Consider the following 24,117-nt stretch of genomic DNA (forward strand, 5'->3'; position numbering starts at 1 on the left):
ATCTTCCCGGGCTGCTCCTGGCGAATCAGCGGCGGCCGGACTCGCCCCCTTCGGCGGGCAGGAAACCGCAGCCCCGGCCTGTCGCGGAGCGCAGCGCGTAGGCCGCGCTCAGCCCAAGTGCCTGTTGGCTCCGCCGCCGCGCATGCTGGGAGCGGTAGTTTCTTCGCTGCCCGATTGCCGGGGCAGAGCGGCGCGGGGCGCCGCCGGGGGACTACAGCTCCCAGAAGGCCGGCGGGGCCAGCTCGGCTCTCGGCCGCTCCGCCCCGGCCAGTGACTACAACCCCCAGCGCGCTCGGCGGCGCGGCGGAGGGGAACGGGAAGGAGAACCCGGCCGGAGAGGGAGCGGGCCGCGGCTGCGCAGAGCGCGGCTTCCTGAGTGTCTGGTGGCGGCGGCCATTTTGTGGTGCTTCTTCCCTCTCCTGATCGGGCTGCGGTGTCGGGACCTGGAGAGGGAGCGAGGGGAGCCGGGGCCCTCGCCCTCACCTTCCCTTCTCCTGCCTGCGCGGCGGAGCCCCCTCCCCCCCAGCGCTGCCCCCGGCTCCAGCTGAGAGCGGCGCTCACGCACCATTATGGAAGACGACGGGCAGCCCAGGACCCTGTGAGTGGGGAGTGGGCCGCGGGGGAGCTGTGGCGGCTGGGGGCGGCGGGTAGGCTGGAGCGGGCCCTGGGTGGCGGGGAGCGGCGGCGGCGGCGGCGGCGGCGGGGGGGGGGGCGCGGGGAGGGGGGGTCGGCCTGGCGGGAGGCGAGGCGAGGGGGATGCGCTCCCGGAGGGGTGCGTGGCCGGGCCGCGGGGGGGGGGTGGGGGGCGGGGAGGGTGCCGGCCGGGCGCGCGGAGCGGGGGTGCATGGCGAGGTGGGGGGGGAAGGGAGCGGCGTCTGCGGACAAGGGGGGCTCGGGGAGGCGCGGCGGGAGCCGGGGAAGCGCGGGGAGGAGGCTGCCGGCGGGAGGGAGAGGTGCGGAGGAGACTTGCGGAGAGAGTGTGCGAGAGGGGTGGGGAGCGGGGTGCAGAGCTGGGAGCCGGCAGGGAGGAGCGGGGGTCGGCTGCGGAGCGGAGGGGGATGGTGCCTGGGGTGGAGAGGAGAAAGAGCCACGGAGACGGCATGGGAGAGCGTAAGCGGGAGCAGGAGAGGCAGGAAGGGTTCAGGCTCGAGTCATACGGATTCGGTGGAGGAAAAAAAAAAAAAAAAGAAAAAGGGAATAGCGGAGATGCCGTAGTGGTGGCGGTGGAGCGACTCAGGATTGGTAGTCGGCGCCTGGCAGGTTTAGGCGAGGGGGGCTCCCTGTTCGAGCTGGGAGGAGAGGGAAGAGGGTTGGGAGCCCCGCCGCTTTGCCTGCGGGCGCCCGCCTCTCCTCGGGGTTGCGTGTGCGGCAGCAGAGTGCCCGCTGCCGCGCCGGGGCAAACGGATCACCCTTCCTCGGATCCCCGTCTACAGTTGTCCTGACATTAACGAAGTTCTTTGTCTGCTCTCTGTTTGTGGTGGGTGGGATAAAGGGCAGTGTAAAAGAAGGCTCTTCCTTTGCAACGGGCAGAATAGGAAACATTGATTTCCCCCCCCCCCCCCCCCACCTCCAGTATTTTGCAGTGTGTTTAAACAACATTCTGTCAGGCCCGGGCAGAACAAATAACTGTACCTTGACCATGCCTCTATACAGGGTTTAATATTCAAAATAGGGGGCTGGCATATATTTTCTCTTTAAAAATATAAATTTGAGGGTTTTTTTCCTTGCCATTGAGTTCTTTTCAACTCTGCAGGTGTTTTTTTTTTGTTTTTAATAGTATTGATTTATACTGGGGGGGCTAGTGTATATGCTTAGGCATTTGAGAGTGTATAATGCTGTTCTTGATTATTTTAATTAGTTCATAGATTTTCAGTTTCCAGCTGCCAAGGATGTTACATGCTGCATGAACAGTACAATGTTCAGGCTGTCCATGTCAGAAAGGGAGTCTCAACAGTACAGTGTTCAGGATGCCCATATGCGAAACGCAGCTCAAGACTGCCCAAATGAAATCTTTGTCCATTTAGTTATTGGGACATTCGCTTTCTGAAAGGTTTTCAAAGATAATTTGGGTTGAAGGCCACTTTTGAGAAACAATGGAAACAGAGCAAAATATCTCTGAATTACTTTGTCATTGCCACTACCAAAATGATGACTTGGCATTTAAGGCTTTTCAAGGCAATTTGTGTTTTTTCTCTTTCCTATGTCTGCAAAAATGTTATTAATTTGTTTGTAGCGTAGTATAAGTATCTACTTAGTCTTTGCTCCCTCAGATGCATGGTTTGAATAAACATATCTTAAATGATTTTATTTTGTATGTTGGCTGCCCAACTGGTCTGAGTTTTCTTGGCCCTGGAAGTGGAAAGTAGTCTTCAGGCTGTTGCTTTAGAATGAGAGGAGGGAAAAGGGCAAAGGTACACCGTGTTTAACTCAGTTTTATTTTCATGGTTCATCTCTCTTCCTGATTTGTCCAGAGTCTATATCTAGACCAGGTTTAAAAGTGCTTTTGTTACTGGCAACAAGCTGTGGTACTGTGCTGGGAGTGGGTTCTTACTAACCTTTCCAGCAGTGACCTGACTTAGCCCTTAGTCACTGACGAGGAAAAATTTACATTTGTACTAAGATGTCTCAAATATCATCTCTGCAGTTGCCCGAGATGCTTTACCGCTCACATTACTCCTTGTTTAATTTGTCAAACTAATAAACAGCATATACATTCATTTCCTAGTAGCTTTGTGGTAACCACAGTCACGAAGGTTGCTTTCCTATAATTCTTCGAGGACTCTTTTGTAGGATACAAAAATTCTGCTTTAGGATTTCTTACATCTCCCTCTCGTCCCTACTTTTATCTGAAGTATCTTTAAATTTAGAGTTGCAAATGTTTTTTTTAAACATTACTGTCCTGGGTAATAACTTCTCATGTATGGCAGTTGTGATCTTTCATATAAACGAAAGACTTGCTGACCTTCAAGAGCAACTAATAATATTGTAAGTTGAACTCTTTATTTTTATTTGTTTGTTTTTACAGGAAAAAAAGTGTGTGAAGAGCAAATTGTTTCTGTAGCTATTTGACCATGTGCATAAGCACTTGGCTGATAAATTAAGTGGTACTTTATGGATGTCTTTGCTATTTCATTTATTCCTTCAGCAAGGAAAAGCCAGACCTGTGTGTTAAGAAGGATTTTCTTTTTTTTTTTTTCACACGTACAATACACTTAAAAGCAAACATCTTAATTGTAAAAGAAAAATCCACCTAACTAGTGGTCATCTAATATCTATGCCCATCTTAACTATCTCAGAAATAACCGTTGCTCCCATTTGCAGTGCTCATGGGGTTGTTACATTGTTTTCAGTCATGATAGGTCAGTCATGAAAGTCTAAAGTTCAAAGTATCTTCAGTCTTAATATAGAAAATAGAGACCATTTACATTTTTATGTCTTATATTTTATAACTGGTAGGCCTTTATAGCAATGTGAAGAATAAATTCAATATTTTCTGTCAAAAATTTTTCCTTACTGTTTTTAACAATTTGACGATAACTTCAGAAAGGTGGACCTTTGTGCTGTATATCCAACATTGGCATCCAGATTTTGATCAGCACCTCTCAAATCAAATATGTTACAGAAAGTTATCGAACTGTAAATTTTTTGCAGGCCCTAAACAAGCGCACTAGACTGTGGATTTTTTTTATAGGACATTTGAAAGCCCTACTGTTTTCTGTGCTTGCTGTAAAAATCTCTTTCCATCGCAAGCAGTATCAAAGTCCTGTTTCTGCTTTAAGCTAGAAACTTTAAACTACCAGAAGCTTAGTGTGTTGCCAGTGCTCTCAGCTGACGCAACCAGAAGAAAAGTTCCAAAATTGTGTGTTCTCTGTGTTAATGGTATTAGAAAAACTTTTCATGAACAATCGCTAACATACCTGTAAGTTGTTATACAAGCCTTGCCTTGTTACATAGTAGGAGTTGTGGAATCCAGACAGCGTGCTGAAGTAAGACTCTTCAGTTTTGAACCTGAAACTGGATTCACTTACCTGTTATGTTTCCTCTCAGTTGAGCTCTTTTATAGAGGAATAGTGTCTGCTAGTGGAGTCTACAGAGTGGATTTTTCTTGGTATCATTTTATTTCCTGTAGCTCACTAGCACTGGTCAGAGACGTGCTACTAGAATTTCTGTGATACTTTCATGTCATCACTTACCTTGTTTCTTATTGCACTTTCTTCATTTAAATATAGAATCTGCCGTTTCTTGCATGTTGTCTGCATGAGTGTAAAAACATATTTACTATCTTTCCTCCAAATAGTATGTAGGAGATCTTTTGTGGACGAAAAAGTAATGGCTGTAAATGTCCCTTTCTTCCTTACCTGTCTAGGATACAATGAAAACCTGTTTGCCTTCACAAAGGGGATTTTTCTGTTCAAGCCTGAGAATTTAATTCTAAAATCAACTGCTTGCTGATATATGCTTCTTTTCTTCGTTAGACAATTTTACAAGATCTCTGAATTTCAAATAGTTTCTTATTCTTTGTGTTGTCAGCAGCGTTCAGAAGTATATTATATTGAAATTTTATATCAGAATATAAATATATCTGATTTGGGTTTTTTGTATGTGCTTATTAATTGGTATTTAAGTGCTTCAAACTTGCAGAAGGGAACAAACACTATTGCCTGTATGCAAAAAGCCACAACTTTTGCTGCCCTGTCACATTAACCAAGACAACAGCCTATAAAAGTATAGTAAGTGCTTCTTCTCTGTTGGGTTTTATCATTTTGAAAAAGTTTGAATGATATATCCTCTAGGATGTAACAAAACAAAAAGTTTGAAATATAATGCGATAGCATTTTTTTTAATGCCATATGTTTCCTTAGGTGTGGTTCTGCTTATTTTGGTTTCAAAAAGTAGAATAGAAAATACTGTGTTACTTCTATGCATAAGCTGAGCTAAAAAAGGGGAAACTGGGTACCTCAGTAGTCTGGCTACATGTGCCAGGTGATTAGCATCAGCTGAGAAAAGTTTTATGTTTCCAGAAAGGTAAGGTTTTTGTTCCTAATGTGCTGAATACGTTTCTTTCCTTAGTTATATAGCATTCAAACATTGTACACTAAAGCTGTTTCCTTGTATGTTTTTTTTTTTTAAGTCATCTTTAACTGTTCTGAAGGAGATTAATGTTACTGCAACCTACTAACTTAAAAAGCCATAAAATTAATTATCGAGCCTTACTCTTTAGTATATCATTTGAAATTTGTAGAGGTTTGTATTCTTGTATTTTACATATGCTTCAAGAGATTTGAGTGTCGATGTTGTGCTTGTTACATGAGCGTTTTATTGTGAACTAATCTCAGGGTGTGTTCAGGCTTTAGAGTTTTAGCAGTTTGAGAAAGGTGCTAAAGCCATTTATTTATGATGATATTATACACCAAGGCAGTATTTATCATATCCTTTTTAGAGAATTAATGGACCATTAGGAGCTGACATACCCTTTAAGACTAGTGATCAGTTGATGCAAAATTACCCTGCTGTGGTTTGTTTTTTTTTGTTTTTTGTTTTTTTTTTTTTACAAAGAGGCAACCTGTTTCATAGTTAAAGTTTATGGTGTAACATTGTCACAACTATTTTGAAGAAGACACCATGGTATTGGGAAACCAGCTATTATCTCGTCTAGCAATTAGCATAACTTACTCCATCTTAATTGGAAAGATTTGTAAAGCATGGTTTTCCTGGCTTTGTTGCCAGACGAAAAGGAATTCTTCAGACTGTTTTTCAGAATGTTTTGCATTTCTAAAATACATATTAATGTTAAGCAGAAGATGCTGAGATTTTTGTTTTCTATTTTGTTAATTGTATTTTTTACCTAATATGACTTTGCACCAGAAATAGAGTTGGTAGGACTTTACTGTATCTGTTTTTTTTTGTCTGTGCTACAGTACAATTGCTTGTAACAGTATGCTGTTCAGGAATGATATTAACTAATACTGTTCTACAGCATACAAAGGAAATAAGTACTAGTAATAAGTTCACAGTGATACTGACAATTTTTTGTAGGAATTCTTATTTGTAATCAGTTTTCATCTGATTTTAGTAATATCTGCAAAGGTTAATATTTTCATGTAAAACGATTAATGGTTTGCATTTTTAACTCTAGTGAATGATTAACAAAAACATAGTTAAGGTTTCAGAAATAAGATGTAGATAAATGTTTAACTGTTAAATTTTCAGTATAGAGAATTAAGTCAATGAGGCAGACAATTTGTCGTATAATAAGTCTTATTTGCTAATTTTGGCAAGTTTTAACTTATTTAGTGAAAAGCTTTGTAACTTAATACAAGCTACAAATGTAGCTTCTAAAAATGAGTTTTATTAATTCATGCATGTTTAGTAAGAAAATAAGTGTATGAATGCTTTCAGTGGACATTTCTATATTCCGGTTTAAGAAACTCACTCCAAATCTCATGTTATGTTTAAGTCCTGACTGAGAAATTGCAGAACTGTTTGGTAGTTCTTGAAAGAGTAACAACATGAACAAAAACTGTTGATTTCATTGTGTGGTGCCCAAATGAAAGCAAGTCATGTCAATTTTAATTTTGTTGAAGCTAATATAAGTCCACCTGTCAAACACAGAAATTACTTTTCAAAATTCTACTCAACGAAATTAACAGTAAGCAAAAAAGTGTGCACTCTGAGTTGCTGTAGTGAGAAGTATTTGGCTTATGCATTAACTAAGAAATACTGTTTGGCACTTATGCTCACTGAAGTATATTAACAGCTTAGGTTGACTTTTGTTTGCTGCATTATGAAATTATTTAATAGTAAATGAATAGTAAAATAGAGAATAGTAAGATGAATAAAATGTGTTTGTTGTTTTAACAGATAAATCACAGAAGTTCTGCTCTTGTTTACTAGTTGCTTTTGAATACTTCATATCTCAAGAGGCTTATGTTAAAAAATAATTAATCTTTCAGTATTGTCAATTTTGAGTTCTGTTGCTATGAAAAGCCTTTCACTTAGCACAATTTTACAATTTTGAGTATCATTCCAAACTAGTCTCTTTTTTTTTTTTTTTTTTTTTTGAGAATTAAGTTTTGTATGTGTGGCTTTTTCTCAGCAGTCTCCGTGATGTGATCTTACGTTTTGTGTGTGTTAAAATCTGGCAGAGTATCTAGAAGTAGTTCTAAAACTCTGCTATTGGATTTTTGGATATCTGGGTAATTGTAGGACTTTTTAATCTGAACTTGATAGGTATTTCAAAACTTGGGATTATTTCTCAGGTTTTAAAAACAAAAAAGTAGGAAATCTTAATGACGTTCAAATTCTGCCAAAATTTGAGTTTTCACCAAGGTAGTAGTAGTTGAAATAGATGCTATGCGGAGCGCTCGCATGGCATAATACTGCATAAGTTGCCTTGCCTATTTGTGAGTGGGCTGGTTTTCCAAGTGTTCAGGAGAACAAACTGAGTTGGCCGCTTGCAAGGCAGCACAATTTATGTCTGTTAGTTACTACTAAAATAATAAGAGAGTTGGTATGAGTTCAGACCCAGATTCAAAAGTCAAATCAATTAGACGCTCAGGGGGAAGTGACACTTGAGCATCTTTGCCCAATTGGTTGCCTGTGCTATCCAACATTCCTGAGCAATATTCTTTCTGCATTTGACATTTCTCTACCAAAAAAGCATTGGTACTAAATATTGGTGTCCGGTATTACGTTTGTTTCAAGTTTCATGATCTCCTTTATATGGCCAATTTTATAATCTAGAAACCATATGAATGTTGCATTAAAACTGTATCATGAAATCATTTGTAAATACTGTCTTTCAGTTTAAAATATCTGGGATATTTTAAGGGAAGGTTTTCTTAGTCATTTGAGGTTTTGAAATCACAATTAACTTCAAGAAGTTGAAAATTGCTGATTTAAGATTTTGTTTTTTATTTCCTTGTGTAGCTATGTAGGAAACCTCTCCAGAGATGTGACTGAAGTACTTATACTTCAGTTATTCAGCCAGATTGGACCATGCAAAAGCTGTAAAATGATAACAGAGGTAAGGCCTTCCACATCCAGGGGGGTAACAAATATAATTTAGTATAAAAATGTAGAAAATAAATGGAGCTTGGTGATATCTTAACATGATGGATAAGTTAGCTTTTTTTTAGATTGATTGTATTTGGATGTGGGGATAATCTTTTGCAAGAGAGACTTACTGAGTTCAGTCTTGTACTTTTTCCAGTGGCCCAGCCATATCTGCGTATCTGTTCTGCTAGCTAATGATGAGGTTCCACTTTAAAGGGTTTTTGCCCCCCCCCCCCTTTCATCAGAACCACATTGTTCTGATTATAAGAAACCTTATTATTTCTGATCTAAATCCAGTCTAATTCAGGCTATTTTGTACTTTTTTGACTTTATTTGAACATGAGTTTCAGTAACTTTCCCTTTTGGGCTATTACTTTTTTGACTATGAACAGTCAAAAGTCTTTCAAAACAAGTTTTGCTCTTCTGAGCCTCCTCTGTGCCGATGTGAATAGCCCTTTTCTGCACCTGTCTGTTCTTAAATTAATTTTTTCTTGGAATAAAGTGACAAAACGTCCATAATATTCCAGATAAGGTCTTTTGTACAAACTATTGGTAAGTATTAATGCTTTCTTGTCTCCGTTGTAAATGCTCTGGTGCATTTAGGGTTGTTAGCCGTTTCTGTGATCTTGTTGACATCTCCTGTTCAGCATGTCACTCCCTAATAGACTTCCTTCCTTCTGCATTTATACCTGATAAACTCCTAGCAGGTAGAGACTAATCAGAACTTTTGCTATGTGTGATCTTTGTTTCTTTAACTGGTTTTCCATATGATCTCCTTTATTCTTCTCTGAACTTCTTACAGCTCTTCCTGCTAACTTGTCATATACAGATTTTCTGAGTACAGTCAGGTTATTTTTACCAAGATCACTAATGAAAGTGTTAAATTTGGTCACAAGATTCATCGTTGAGAAATACCACTAGTAACTTCTGTGGTCTGCTTTTGCTTTCAGTACAGTGCACTACTTCTTTGTCTTTAGCCAGTTCATTAACCACCTAACACTTGTTTAATCATTCTCTTTGTTCCTCTGCCACATCTTCTCTCTCTAGAAAGTTACTGGAGAAAGGTATCTAAACAGAATGTGTAACACTGCACGATTGTTAGTTTTTACTCTGAGGAAAGAGTTCTGATTGTCCTATACTCTTCAGAAATAAGGTACTGCCAATTCACCCTTCAGCTGACTATGAGAGATGTTAGCATCAATTTGTTTTCTTGAGAACCGGATGAGAAATTCCAACACTACTTTTACCTTGATCCAGGCTTTCTGGTTTAAGATTTTAAATACCGTGGAAATAACATGTGAAACATCCTTATACACTGAGCATATAAGAAAAAGCTACTTGCAGCTCAATTCAGTCATGTATGGAGGTGAACATACTTAGCTGACCTTAACACCTGTCACCAAGCAATCTATCATGATTCAAAACTTCACTGAGTTTTGAGATATTCCATTTACTCACTGTGGGCTCTCTTTACCTTGGGCTGCTCCGGAGTCATCTGATGTACTTCACAAAGAAAGGGTGAGGGGAGAAGAGCTAAATGAGAATTAATATTTGAAGCTAGAAAGGGCAGTGTCTTTTGCCTATAAATATCTAAGAGGAGTGTTCTGTTTCCTCCATTAAAGTATATCTGCATTTCAAATCTACTGTAAATTTTGTACTAATACTACTTAAAACATATTTTTAAATGTGGAGCGATTTGTTGTAGTTACTCTACAGTCCAAAGTGAATATTGAGAGAAAATAAAGAGGAGGACAGTATCTTGTTTCAGTTAGAGTAGCAAACCTATTAAAATGATACTCTCTAGTAAATACTGTAAAATACAGATATTAGTTATGCCTTTACCTGTATATTTTGCAGGGTTTTAGTATTTTTGTATGGTTTGTTAGTGGTTCAGTTGCTATTAAAAACAATTTCTTAAAATTAAAAGACATTTCAAACTAACATTAAGTCATGCTTACGCTTTGAAATTGAGTGCCCAGTTAACTTTGTGGTTGGATTCTAGAGTGGAATTGGCCTGCAGCTGTAATGCTGTGAAAGTCACAGCTATAACTATCAAAGTACCTGTTTACATTGTCCATCCTTCTAATCATTGTACTGTAATCAACTTTTCGTAGACACTAGCTTATGTTTAAGTACTTCTTATATTATTACTATCTTCATCAGTCACGTTTATAGCAGGATGTTTCCTTTTGAGTTTCTTCTCTTTAGCCAGTTGTATCAACTGTTGCATGTCTTCGCTCTTTTTTTTTTTTTTTTTTGGTAGATGTGGCACGAACATCAAGTGTGTAGAGATTTCAGGTGTTCATTGGGGGGATATATAATACTCAGAGGGGCAATGTGACTAGTGTTTCTAGGTGTCTTGAACACCTATGGATGGAGGCATCTACAAAAGAGGCTCTTTCCTTGTCTGAACAAGGCTTTGGCGCTAAAACAGACCTCTTCACAATCTGAAAGTAAACGTAGGATGGATTTTAATTGAAGCATAAACTGCACTAAATCTATTAAAGCCTCACATGCGTTTCCCATTGTGCAGCAGTAAAGTAGTGTGGGAGGAGAGGTGAATTAAGTCTGAGTGTTTTGGGGCGTCTGAGGTCAATGCGTCGATTAATCACTTAGTAGTTGTTAACTATATTTTTGTAATCTTGGGTATGTTTTCTCTCTGTCTGTTCATTTTGCCCATTGGGAATATTTCATACTGAAAGTACTTAGAAGGACTACTTAGGACTATTTCATCATTTTTGATATATGCAAGGCCACGTGACTGGTTCATCTGTTAGATCTTTGTGGTCTCCCTTGTTCAGGTTCATCTCCCTTCTTCAACTGAACTATGTTTGAAGACATGCAGTCCAGTTTTACGGAACAGAATTGGGATTTATTTGTGTTCTGATACTTCATACTGGCGCATAGCGATATCAAAAGTTAAACAGTGAAACTGATAAAGGCCTAGTATTAACTTTAACGCTAAGCTCTTCTTGCCAGTGGGGGAAATCGATAGCAAGAATGCTGGTAGCAAAGTAGTTGTTTACAAATTAGAGCCTTTTGAAAACATGCAAGAAATAATTTTAATTTGGTTTTGTATTAGTGTTTATCATCTTTTGGTGCATGAATTGTACATACAACATTGTTAATGTAGATATTTTGATGTAATGCTCCAATTTTTATACTCGTGGCATTTGTCAGACAGCTTAAATCCAATGTTAGAATTTTGTATTCGAATCATCACTTTCACTTGATCAACTTTTCTGAAAACTTTTACTTCACTTATCTTCAGTACATCTAATACTTCAGTAAGCTTTGTTTGTCAGTTGGTATTTTTAAAGGTGATTTGAAAGGCCAGTTTACAAAAAACGGATCATACTTGAGATTCAGCAGGGTAATCCATTGATTATATCATCTCCTCCCTCAGTCTTAAACTATTTTGAGTCCTTTTAAAGGTGTATTTCCCAGTTATTAGTTAAGCGTAACATTTTTCACATGAGGCTGAAAATATGCAAGCTCTAGGTGGCTGTCTGCTAGCGATTCTTCAGGCAAATAAGAGGAAAGACTCCTGAAGTAGGATGAAGAGAGAGAGATTTGAGGAAGGTTTCTGGGGAAAAACCTTTCAGACTTTGTGTACGTATTAGAGGCAGAGGACAATTGTCATGGCTCTTCTCTACTTTCTTACCTTTTTGCCTCTCTTTCTCTCTCCCCCACCCTCCAATCCAGTCTGCAGATCACCTTTCTGATAGTTGAATTGTTTTAAATTTAGTAGACTTTAAAATATTGAGCCCTCGTATAAAGTGAACTATACTTCAGAAATTGCTAGATCTTTCAAGAAGTCCGTGTTAGTAATTCTTAAATTTTAAGTGTAATTTCAAAGGCTATTTCATAAATCTAATGCAAATCACTCTTAAAGTTTCTAGCTATAAGTAATATATTTTCCTGGATTTTCTTCTCAGCAACCCGATAGCAGAAGGGTCAACTCTTCTGTTGGATTTTCTGTTTTGCAGCATACAAGCAATGACCCTTATTGCTTTGTGGAATTTTATGAACACAGAGATGCAGCTGCTGCATTAGCTGCTATGAATGGGAGAAAAATTTTGGGAAAGGTAAGTTGTATACGTTGTAATCTTAGGTTAAAGGAAAATAGGTTTGTGTAAAACAAACAAACAAAAAAGCCACCTAAACCTTTGACATTAATGTTAATGAAGATGTTTACCAAAGTTAAGTACTATTTAGAATAAGATACTACTTGATAGAAAAAATATATTTAGGAAACACAGTATCCTTATAGTTTGTGATGTTTTAAGCACTAGTTTTTCATATTGAAAGATAATTTGTAAACGTTAACAGTTGTAAACAACCTCTGAATGAACTTACAAAACATAAGAATTTTCTTGAATTTACACTAAATCTTACACTTATTTTCAGGAGGTCAAAGTAAACTGGGCGACAACACCAAGTAGCCAGAAAAAAGATACATCCAGTAAGTAAAGTAATGCGACAGTATCACTTGTGTGCAAATATTTCAAAATGTGGAAATAAGTTGTTATAAATGCCTTTAAACATAACTGTTTTCTCCTTCCCATCTTGTATTTAAGAGCATTTTGCAAACTAATTCTTCTGTTTCTGCTTTACAACTGGGGAAACTGGAGCGGACAGACTAAATTGCTGCTGCGCATGAAATGGAATCCTGGGTGTTCGTGGTTCCCAGTGCCGTACGCGGAGCATCGCTGTCTCAGGAGTTAAAATTTTAGCTAGCAGTTAAATATTTGATTAGTAAATTATTTATTTTCAGATCACTTCCATGTGTTCGTTGGGGATTTAAGTCCAGAAATAACAACAGAAGACATCAAGTCAGCATTTGCTCCTTTTGGTAAAATATCGTAAGTATCATAATCAAAATCATCAATATCAGTATTAGAGAATGCAATAGTAGAAATTTGCTTCTGAATGAAATAGTATTCCTTATCTTTTAGATCATTTCTCTGATGTGTTTTTCCGTATGTTGGGTGGGCAATAAAGAGGGAATTTTTGTTTGATCTCGTGTATCTATCACGTGTTTGTAAATATAGTAATTTAATTCTGTGCTCCAGTTTTGTTGAAAACAATATGCTTTTAACCTAATTTATGTGCTAATATCGTTCAAGTTTTTATTAAAATTTAATTACTCTTAAAGTGTGACTTTTTGTTGTTCAGAATGTGTACAGAATAGTGACTTGACTTATAAGTGATGTATGTTGCAACTTCAACATTTTATATGCCTTTATACTGCGCTTTATAGGCAGTATAGGTAATTACAAGAGTATAATCTTATGAAGGAACTAGTTTTTAAGTTGTGGATGTTTTGAAAAAATAGTATTTATTTTTGAGAATGAAATTAACTTCTCTAGATGGGAACAGGGGATGAATTAAGATTATAATATCTAAATGAAAGAACGTTGAATTTACAATATGTGCACTCTTCAGCCCCTGAAGAGAAAGTTTCTTTAAACTTCTCATAGATAATTCAGGTGATATAAGTCATCTGCTGTTTTAATTCAACATCTTTAATATTACAAGAATCCTTGTAAGAGCTACAGTATGTACGTCTTTAAGAGTACAGCTGCAAAGAAGTTTGATCTTCTATCAATTTAGCTTTATAAAAAGCCTTTAAAGTTGCACATGAACATTGTTATACTAATTTACAGGAATATATTTCTAAGAACAAAAATTCTTATTTTTTCTCTTGTTCTGTACGCATATTTTTAAATGAAATATAAATCATATTTCTTACCTCTGCTATTTTGTTTATTTTGCTTTTTGTCTCTTAATGTGGTAAGTAGTACTGTTTAAAAATCGGTGTAAAGAGAATAATTCAGGTTTCTGTTTCTCAATCTATATTTATACCTGAGACCTGCAGTTTTTCTAAAGTCCAAGTCACAATTAAAAGTAATAGCATTCTGGTTATTTTGCAGAATTGCTCATAAGAATGGACAGGATCTTGAAGGCTAACTGCAAGGAACTGTGCACACTGGAACTCAGTTGTAGATTTTTTCTCATTTCTATTTATTCTTATTATACATTATTTATATATACATATTTTAGTATTTACATTTTAACATTCTATATTCAGTGCAGTTCTATATTTCCAATCATTTTAACTTACTCACTAAAATTTCTGTGTAAATTTGTTGTTTTCGTACTGGTGTGCTTAGCATTGTTGTTAGTTTTATTCTCCTTTCTTAAATTTCTTAAAATGTCAATTTTTCAAAATTTACAGCTGCCCAAACTCCAAAATGATGGTAGAGAATTGACCGAGAAAAATAAAGAAATCTGTTAACAGGCCATGTATGCCTTTTAATTCCTATTTTTTTCCTCTTTTTCGATTTTTTTAATATTTCATATATTTGGTATCGTTAGGCAGAAGACATTTAACTATTTAGAAAATGCATGGTGAAGTAGATAGAATTGTTGCCGTAATATATAGAACAGTAAACCTTAGCGGACCCTAGCCAATAGAATATTAGAAAAGGAAACTTTGTTTCTTTTATACTTCAAATTTGAACTTTCTAGTTTTAGCCAGTATAGGTTATGTGGATAGGTTGCATGTTTATTACATGTTATTTTTTTGTCCTACTGCTTTTTTCTAACAGGTAAAGAAGCAATAGGGAGAGTTCAGGAATGACTGTAGTTTTAGGGCTAACTGAATTTATAAGAAAAAATTATGCTCACAATACAGTGTGTGTGGTTCCTTTTAGTTTTTATTTTGCAGGTTATTAATATTAGCCTCATATAGCTGTGCTTCTTTTCACAGGGATGCACGGGTAGTTAAAGATATGGCAACTGGAAAGTCAAAAGGCTATGGTTTTGTATCTTTTTATAACAAACTGGTGAGTAATCACAAACTGGTGTAGATTTAAAGGTAAATTAAGTTCATATGAATAAGTATTCATGCAGGCTCTGAATAAAGAAATGCCAATCTGAAGTCACTTTGGCCAGAATTCTAAGTATTAGTCTTTCTGTCAGATATTTGTGATTGCGGATTTTCCACTTCTAGTTTTCCTTTTTATATCTTCAGTATGTATCAGGCTTTCCCAAGGGAAATAATTTTGAGCCTGCAAGAAAAAACTTAAAAATTCCATTATTTGTGGTAAGCATTGAAACAATATAGATGATTGTGGTGCTGCAGGAACGTTGTGGAAAGAAGATTCCTGAACAGACAAAGTTTATTTGTGTCAGGGTTTTTGTAGTTTAGTTTCTGAACCCATTGCTCATTTTTAGTGAGTGAAGTGTCTGTTCAGCAGTGCTTTTGAGTTGCAGGATGTCTATTAGCTGAGGTACTGTACCATGTCCAGTGTGGTTCCATATGTTAAGGAACAGCCCCACACGAAATGAAGCCCTAGAGCCCTCAATCCTAAGGAATACAATGCCTCAGTACACAGCAGGGTTTTATGTTTGTTAGGTCCTGTTTCACACCAAAGCTCAGTCTCTCCACGGATATGCATGCCCATGCAGACAAATGCCTGACCCTGCTTGAGCAGGGAGGTTGGACTAGATGATCTCCAGAGGTCCCTTCCAACCTAAACGATTCTGTGATTCTGTGAAACTAAAGTCTAGCTGAATTCATTAGCTCGAGCTCTGCATCTCAGTAAAGCAACAGTACTGCCTTCAGTCCCAGGCAGCCGATGGTTTTTTTGGTTGATCTTTACTTGAGTTGTAGGAAACATTTTGAAAACTAAGATAACTCTTTGTCTATTGGGTGATTAATTTGTAGCTAAGAGTCGATTTTGTACTTTAAAGTATTTTGTATGTACGTGTTGTAAAACTAAAATTGTGTTGAATGTTGTTTGTTACGTAATGGATTGTATTATGCATGCTAAGGATAAAATGCTTCAGATAAGTGACTAGCATCCCTTTCTGATACTCGTATTAGAGACCTGTTATTTTTAGAATTTAATCAGTATGGTATGCATAAAAATAGTACCATATATCCTATTATTCATAATAATAGAATTGACTCGAGTAATTCTTGGTAATTTGAAAGTTAATGAAGTGTTTCAGAACACAGGGAAGTTGTGGAAATGATTTGGAAATCTGAGTTGTATTGGTTTAGAAATACATATAAGATGGCATGGGGGAAACTGTGTAAAAAGCTTTCCTTAAACGTTGTCCATAAGAAAAAACAGTTCAGGAATTTAGATATATAAGCACGTGTGTGTGGTCAGAAGTCCTCCATGCCAGAACTTTTTTTTTTGTCTTTTGTAACTCTCATCTGGAGTTAACCCTTAGTCAAAAAAAGTGTTTTTTCAGATTTTCTGACTTTTTTCAGATTTGCAAATGCCGTATTATATTCACGGAATCATAGAACGGTTAAGGTTGGAAGGGACCTCTGGAGACCATCTAGTCCAACCCCCCTGCTCAGGCAGGGTCACCTAGAGCACATTGCCCAGGATTGTGTCCAAATGGCTTTTGAGCATCTCCGGGGAAGGAGACTCCACCACCTCTTTGGGCAGCCTACTTCAGTGCTCTGTCAGCCTCACAGTAAAGAAGTTTTTCCTCATGTTCAGACGGACCTTCCTGCGTTTCAGTGTGTGCCCGTTGCCTCTTGTCCTGTCTCTGGGCACCACGGAGAAGAGTCTGGCCCCATCCTCCTGACAGCCTCCCTTCAGATACTTGTACACATTGATCAGATCCCCTCTCGGGCTTCTCTTCTGCAGGCTGAACAGGCCCGGCTCCCTCAGCCTTTCCTCATAGGAGACATGCTCCAGTCCCTTCCTCATCTGCTGGACTCGCTCCAGGAGCTCCGTGTGTCTCTTGTATTGGGAAGAATTATATTTTAATATATTAGAAGTTGGGGAGATTATACTTTAATACCTTGAATTAGTGTATTTTAGCACTTACACTTTGTTTATTTTGTGTTGCACCTGATACAGACAACAGAAATAGGGGTCTCATTTTCTGGAACCCCTCCTGCCTTACTATAAGGTTCTGTTCCGTTTCTGAGACCATAGAGAAAATGTTGTAACAGTTGTATAGAACCCGAGTTATTGAATTCTCTTAAGTTGGAGCCATAAAAACACCCATATGAAGTCTGTACTCATTCCACAGAATTAATGTGTGAATTCTAAATGTAATACTAGAACGTACTTGTAAAATTTTGTCTTGACTATGTCCATTCAGCTAGTAGCTGTTTGGTTAAGGCCTTCCCCCCCCTCCCCCCCCGAGATGCTTATATATCTAATGCCTATTTTTAATGTATTATCAGCCTGCTAGAATTGGGGAAGTGGGGTATGTTCCCAGACTTCACATATTCCAGTCTGAGGTCTTAATGTAAAGCACAGTTCTGAGAAAATAAAGCTATTGCAGTGAACTGGAGCAGTTAAGGTATGGACTCAATTCCCTTTGCCATAGGTATGATCCTCAAGACTGTTAAAAAAAAAAAATTCATTAGGGCTTGTTTGATTTCCTACTCTGTTTGTCACTTATTCATTATTTTTGGGAAGCGAGGGTGCTCAAGTAAGTGATTTTGTTCTTGTGGGTCATCTTTTTTTTATTGTATTTACGCATGGTTTTAAAAATAAGCGCTCTAGAAGTGGAATTTACGAGGATCAAGGTCCTGAATGATTGGATGTTGAGACGAATTTGTTCTTAAAACGGAAAGCCTTCAGTATGCAACAAAATGCTTGCCAGTCATTTTAAAACTCTCTGTACTCTCCCTTTGTGCTATAGATTTTTCCTTCATAAACTTTGTGCCCTTGGAAAAGCCTTTTCAGTGTGTGTACCGTTTGCTCTGCCTCTCCCCTTTCAAAACAGTTGGGGAAGAAACTGCTTCTCGCAGTTTTAGCAAACCTATCGCTTCCTTACAAGACGTTTCTGCTTACAGCGTGAATTTAGATATTGTCTTCTAATTCATGCACAAGTTAAGTTACTTGGGCCATAGACTCTTTTCTTCACCCCTGTTCATGCAATTACTTTAAAATTTGCAGAATTCATAGAAGCAATCTGCACTCGAACATAAAAACTGCATGTTTCCAGAGAGCAGAGTGGAAAGGGTTGGGGCGAGGGGAGCGCCAATAAAGGAGAACTGCAGGCCTAATCCATTTTTATCCTATCATATCTCAGCTTTACAGTTTCTTAATAATTACCATTCTGCCTTCCCAGAATTTAGGATTTTTCTAATAAAACTTGGTCCATGATGCTGAGTTCATATTAAGATGTTTTTTAAAAAAAAAAAAAAAGAAAAATTGAAACCTTTATATAAACGTCTTTTGCAACATGCCCTTCGTGGTATAAAATTTAGTTGGGTTACATCTGAGCCATCTGTCGGTGAGGGATTTTGATAATTCAAAAATATTTCCTCACTTTTCATCTGTTACTATCAAATATACTTTTGCATATTGTATTTTTAATGCAGTCAATTGGCAAAACCATTTGATTTTTGTATTATTAAACTTCTTTCATTTCAATAATTGCTTCTGGCCTCTGGATGACTTTTGTGCTTTTTTGGGGGGCAGTTGTTGAATATTTTGATACAGGTATTCATTCTTTTAAGATAGCGCATATGTGACTGTGGTTGGCTTCTATCCCATGTGTAGAAAATGGGGAGTTGGAATTGTCTATGAGATCACATGTGAGAACTTTTTCTGTAACTGATTACTTTGGTGTTATTTCATTTTGGCTGCTAGCTTAGTGATTCTTCGTAACTTCAGAAACTTTTCAGTACTGTTATTTGTTTTGTAAATGGAATTAACTGACAACCAATTTTTTCTTAGAAATTGCTTTACATACTTCTTGTTTGCATATGTTTGCAATCTTAATTTTGATCTCTTTAGGATGCAGAAAATGCTATCGTACACATGGGAGGCCAGTGGTTGGGAGGCCGTCAGATCAGAACTAACTGGGCAACAAGGAAACCACCAGCTCCGAAAAGTACACAAGAAAGTAAGGCCCTTCATCTAATACTGTGTTGTGTTTGTTCTTTTGCCTGGCACTGTTGTCTGAAATTGGAGCAATAGACGTAGTGCCATCAAAATCGTGTCGCTCGCTTAGATGTCTGATTTGACTTCCAGATCTTAAAGAACAGATCTTTCCAGTTTATTAAGTCAACATAGTGGTGGTCTATTATAAAACATGGTATATATTTGTTAAGTGTACAGTTCATACTTCTGTGCAAGGTAAGTATCTGAGATTGTGTGGTTTCTGTTAGCCCCAAGCTTAAAAACAGCCTTCTCTCTTTATAGATAATACAAAGCAGTTGAGATTTGAAGATGTAGTAAATCAGTCGAGTCCAAAAAATTGTACTGTGTACTGTGGAGGAATTGCCTCTGGGCTTACAGGTATGATTTCTTTTATTCCTCTTGTATTACTGAAGCTTTTTGGACACCAAGGTGGCTGTTAATTCAAAAACGTTATTGTGTGTGTTGTAGATCAACTTATGAGACAGACTTTTTCACCATTTGGACAGATTATGGAAATAAGAGTGTTTCCAGAAAAAGGTTACTCGTTTGTCAGGTATGAATAGAGCAAAAGAAAGTCTGTGATTTTACCATAGTAATGTTTCGTCATTCTGTAGTTGCACTTGAATGAATTTCTGCTGTTACATTAAAAGCTGTCACCGTGTGTTCATAGAAAAATTTGGAACTTCTTTTAAAAGTGGCCATCAATCTTTTTACCTGAGAAGATGAAAATCTGTGAAAGCAGATCTTTTTCTCTGGATTTCCTGTATGTATGGAGTCACTGTTTTTTAATGATCAAGTGAAAGTACTATAAAATATAACGTTCATATGTTTTTCCATTCTTTAGATTTTCAACCCACGAAAGTGCAGCACATGCTATTGTTTCAGTTAATGGAACCACAATTGAAGGACATGTTGTTAAATGTTATTGGGGTAAAGAATCCCCTGATATGACTAAAAACTTCCAACAGGTAAGTACATTTTTTCTTTGTTCATTTCTGTGTTTGTATAACAAAAGCAACAGTGCATACCTATAATGCCTTCCAAATTATAATAGCTAAATTTTGTAGTAGTTTCTTATGAAATTCCATGTTCTGTCTCAGTTATGTTCCAGTTGTTCATCAAATTGGGCTAGTGATTTTTGCTGGAATATCTGTTACTGTCTTCTGGATATGATTCAAGATAGGGAGAAACTTTGAGGTAATTCTGATTCTTGCTAGTTTACTTACTAGCTGAATATCCAGCCAAATATTTAACTCCCCACTCCCCACCCTCCCACCCCCCCGTGCGTGCACACGTACACCCACACCCACACGCACCCCCCCCCCCCATTTTCAGTACGAGGGTCTAGTTAAGGTGGCAGTATTCTTGCTTATTTTTCTGATGTCACTGTTGCTAAATAGTTCTAGCCAGTGTGGTTGATACAGACAATTTTGCCTTCAGCAGCAAAATAGGAGTGTAATCTGTCTCTAAAACCTGAAGTACTATGAGTTACTCTCTCCTTAGGTGGACTACAGTCAGTGGGGGCAATGGAGCCAAGTGTATGGAAATCCACAACAGTATGGGCAATATATGGCTAATGGGTGGCAAGTACCATCATATGGAATGTATGGTCAAGCATGGAATCAACAGGGTTTTGGAGTAGAGTGAGTAATTGTACTTAATGTTTTTGAATGTTCTAAGAACGCTAGATCTGAGTTTCGGGCTCCTTCATTACAAGGATTGCACAAGGTTTCAAGCCTTCCTAGGGGGATTCCCACATGCTTAAAGGTTATGTTTAATGATTACCATGCACCAAATAGTGAGTGAGTCACTCTAACCTATACTCAGTAATAAATTTTGCGCACATGGTTGTTCTGAGACTCAAGGTAACAAACACTGACTCCTTTTATGGTGGAGTTTCAAATGGTGGTCTTCTCAGGTCTCTAAAAATCGATGTGATTAAGGTGGTGGATATTGGGAAAGTCTGAACCAGAGAGCTCAAAGTGCTTGTCTAAAGGATTCGTAATCCTGGAGAGCAGGAACTATATACTGACCTTTTAAATCCTGCAGCGTAAGAATTTGGGTGGGTTTTTAATACTTGATATCTTCCTGAAGTCTTCACGACAACTTTCTGTTTAAATAACTTCTTCGCTTAAATAGTTTTACACTGTCTATTCATGTCAATTAAACATACTAAGCCACAATAAACCTGTCATTGGTATTCATGCCAATTAGACTGGAGTTTTTTTGCATTTCTGCATTGCTGATGTTGACCTGAAAATGGACAGATCTAGGAACACTGTAACATTTATGAAGTATGGTATGTCATTGTCGGTCAACGAAAAACTTTTTAGTTTTTATTAATATAATAAAATGTCATACTATATTTTCTTCAAATCAGAGTATAAATCAAAAAAATCTTATATATAATTATATTAAGCTATTTGTGTGCAAATATAATGGTAAGTTCCCTTGTTCCTATTGAAATAGTCTTTTACACTTGGTGTTTGAGAAGTGCAGTATATTGATGACTTTGTAGAATGAATTTGTTCTAGATGTTGGCAGGTTGCCAGACCATAAGCTCTTGGACGATTAAAACCTGTGTAGTCCAGAGGCTTCTTTTGAGGATTGGAATGTTTCAGAATTTGCAAGCTAAAACAAGTTATTTTGGAAATTATGTTCAGTTTGAAAAGATCTATCCAACATAGACAGACTTCAGCACGTTTTCTTAAACGCTTTAAGCAGTGAGGGGTGTGTGCAAGTGCACATGCGTATATAGCGCATGCCTTTGGAGGCTCTTCTCCCATATAACTAGTACTCAAAGTTTGTGGGAGTCTTATGTTGCTTTCTAAACGCTTACAATATCTTCAGGTCACACATGTTGTACCACTTACAATGTAATATAAAAGACTTCTGAATTACTCATTAAAGAGAGAGAACGTTCTATTCCGATATGAATGGTAGTATAGGAAGTGGTTTTATTATTTTTTTGGTTTTGTTTTTTAATTTGTCTTGTAAATAACTTGACTGGCTTGCATGATTTTTTTTTTCTTTCTTTTCTTTTTCCTCCGTTTTCTATTTCTTTTTAAGCCAATCTCCATCTGCTGCCTGGATGGGTGGATTTGGTGCTCAACCTGCCCAGGGACAAGGTGCTCCTGTAATACCTAATCAAGCTGGATATGGTATGGCAAGCTACCAAACGCAGTGAGCTGGGACTCTGTTTAAAAGTGTGTATTTCATGATAGGCTGCAGTTTCCAGTGACACTCTGAAGACTGGAATGTAGACAATGAAAAAAGAAAATATTTATTTTAAAAATGGAAATGTTTGGAACCTTTAGCACAGCTTTGCTTTGGTGAAGGACACAAATGTCTTCTAGTTCTGCCTTTTTAAGTTTTTGTTCATTATGGATATGAACATGTTTTTCTTTGTGTACAAAAACTAAAATAAAGTCAATAAAGACAATTCTGACTACAAATTTTGATATAGTAGGAGAAATGGGTAATGAATTTGATCTTTAGGTTACCATTCCATTTTTTTTGTTCTGTCTTCAGTGTTTTTTATCACTGTGCTTTTTAAGAGAAATGACATTGAAAACAAGCAAGTTGCTTTTATTTGAACACACATCCTGAAATAAACTGTGGACCAATCATTACAACCTGCTAGACAGTATTGATTTTTCAGGAAACCTGTAGGCATCACTCAGAAAACATATGCAGGTCTTGGAGTAATTTTTTAAAAAATATTTAATTTTTCTACATGCTTCAAGAAAACAAAGTCTGGTACAAAGAATAGTTCAGTCTAAAATGAAAAACAGTACTGTCTGAGTTCATGTAACTTTTACTGTCCACATTCAGGCACACATTAAAACTATTCAGAAATGGTTTGCTTATTAAGACTGTAGTAATTTGCATTAAATTTTGAGAAGCAAAAACATTTTTGCAAGTATGTTGTTTGTATTCAAATCAGACAGTCATACTTGTGCTTTTACATAAAGTTTGAAGGCTACACATTGTAAATATTTCATAATTACAGTGTTTCAAAAGCATGCTCAACATAGAAGTAGCAATGTAATTATTCAAAGTAATACTTAATATACTCTACTGCTTTGAATGCAGTAGATTGACAAGAATGTGCAAGACTGACATTTCCAAAGTTGGCTATTATGTAAAGTTACATAAAGTACTATAACAAAGAGCCTTAATTTTAATTTCATAAATCTTTAATGCATCACCTTTTTGTCATCAAAATATGAATTTTTGCTTTACATTATTTGGTATGTAAATACCTTGGTTAACAACCTTGTATACCTATTTCAAGGTTATTATAAGTTGTATAGTATCTTGAGTGTTTTGAAAAATCTTGATGTTTTTTAAGTCTAGAAATATTTTGCCCAAGAATTTTTTAACAAGATTGTTAAAAACATCTTATTTTAGAGAATATTCAATGTGCCATTTGGTAAATGGAGATGCAGTTGATACAGTACACTGAGTTGTGACTTATTTTTAATTAAAAGTTTTTGTCTTTATGGGTGGTTTGCATGTGATGAACCTGTACAGAGGCTGGGTTGTTTGTGTACTGAGTGTGTAAATGGATAAATCATGAAGATGTTTAAATGGTATACTTGGGTTATTTCTGAATTATTTTATGGATACATTGATATAAACTGCCTCAATAAATTTGAAGTTGAAAATGAATGTAAGTTAGATATAAGTACTGTGTCTTACCTGTGACAGCTAGGGGGTGCAAATGTTTCAGCTGTATACTAAAATACTCTGAGGCAGGCACAATTAAAAGTATAGTGTTTGCAGTGGTAGTTCAGTGAAGCAAACTTGCATTTTTAAAAGGAATGGAATGTTAGATTTTAGAGATTACAGTTCTAAAAGTGTCTGAGAAGCTGCATGTTGCATCTTTCCTTATCATGCAGATGTTGCAAGTTAGAATAGGATTATGAAATGGAAACTTGCAGTTTTGTTAAACCCAGCCGAGTTGTGCAGATTACTACAGCATTAAGTGTAGTTAATCACATGAAGTTTTTTCTTCTATTTGACGTGTTTATTAGTACCTTCACTTTTAGACCAGGATTGAAAGTCAGATATTCTGGAAAAGAAATGTAGTCGGTTGGCTGTACCTAGAGACACTTGTAACTCTGGGCTTCTAATGCAT

The 24,117-nt window shown here is 37.4% G+C and overlaps 1 protein-coding gene across 9 annotated transcripts; it reads left to right on the forward strand.

The window, feature by feature from the left end:
- The first annotated feature begins 278 nt into the window (after positions 1-278).
- TIAL1 (TIA1 cytotoxic granule associated RNA binding protein like 1) lies at positions 279-23,479 on the forward strand. 9 transcript variants are annotated; one of them, XM_068951589.1, is made up of 14 exons: positions 339-598; positions 2,928-2,985; positions 4,642-4,730; positions 7,930-8,026; positions 12,045-12,143; positions 12,466-12,520; positions 12,833-12,920; positions 14,831-14,906; positions 18,849-18,957; positions 19,257-19,352; positions 19,443-19,527; positions 19,819-19,942; positions 20,478-20,617; positions 22,044-23,479. In XM_068951589.1, the coding sequence occupies exons 4-14, from the start codon at positions 8,015-8,017 to the stop codon at positions 22,159-22,161; spliced, it is 1,002 nt and encodes a 333-aa protein (XP_068807690.1). In that variant the 5' UTR covers positions 339-598; positions 2,928-2,985; positions 4,642-4,730; positions 7,930-8,014; the 3' UTR covers positions 22,162-23,479. The 9 variants fall into 9 exon arrangements, with proteins under 9 accessions (XP_068807685.1, XP_068807684.1, XP_068807690.1 ...); XM_068951590.1 differs by having other exon boundaries at positions 365-598; positions 4,626-4,730; XM_068951585.1 differs by having other exon boundaries at positions 377-598; positions 11,994-12,143.
- The last annotated feature ends 638 nt before the right edge of the window (positions 23,480-24,117 follow it).

This window comes from Struthio camelus, chromosome 7, assembly GCF_040807025.1.
Source record: "Struthio camelus isolate bStrCam1 chromosome 7, bStrCam1.hap1, whole genome shotgun sequence".
NCBI lineage: Eukaryota > Metazoa > Chordata > Aves > Struthioniformes > Struthionidae > Struthio > Struthio camelus.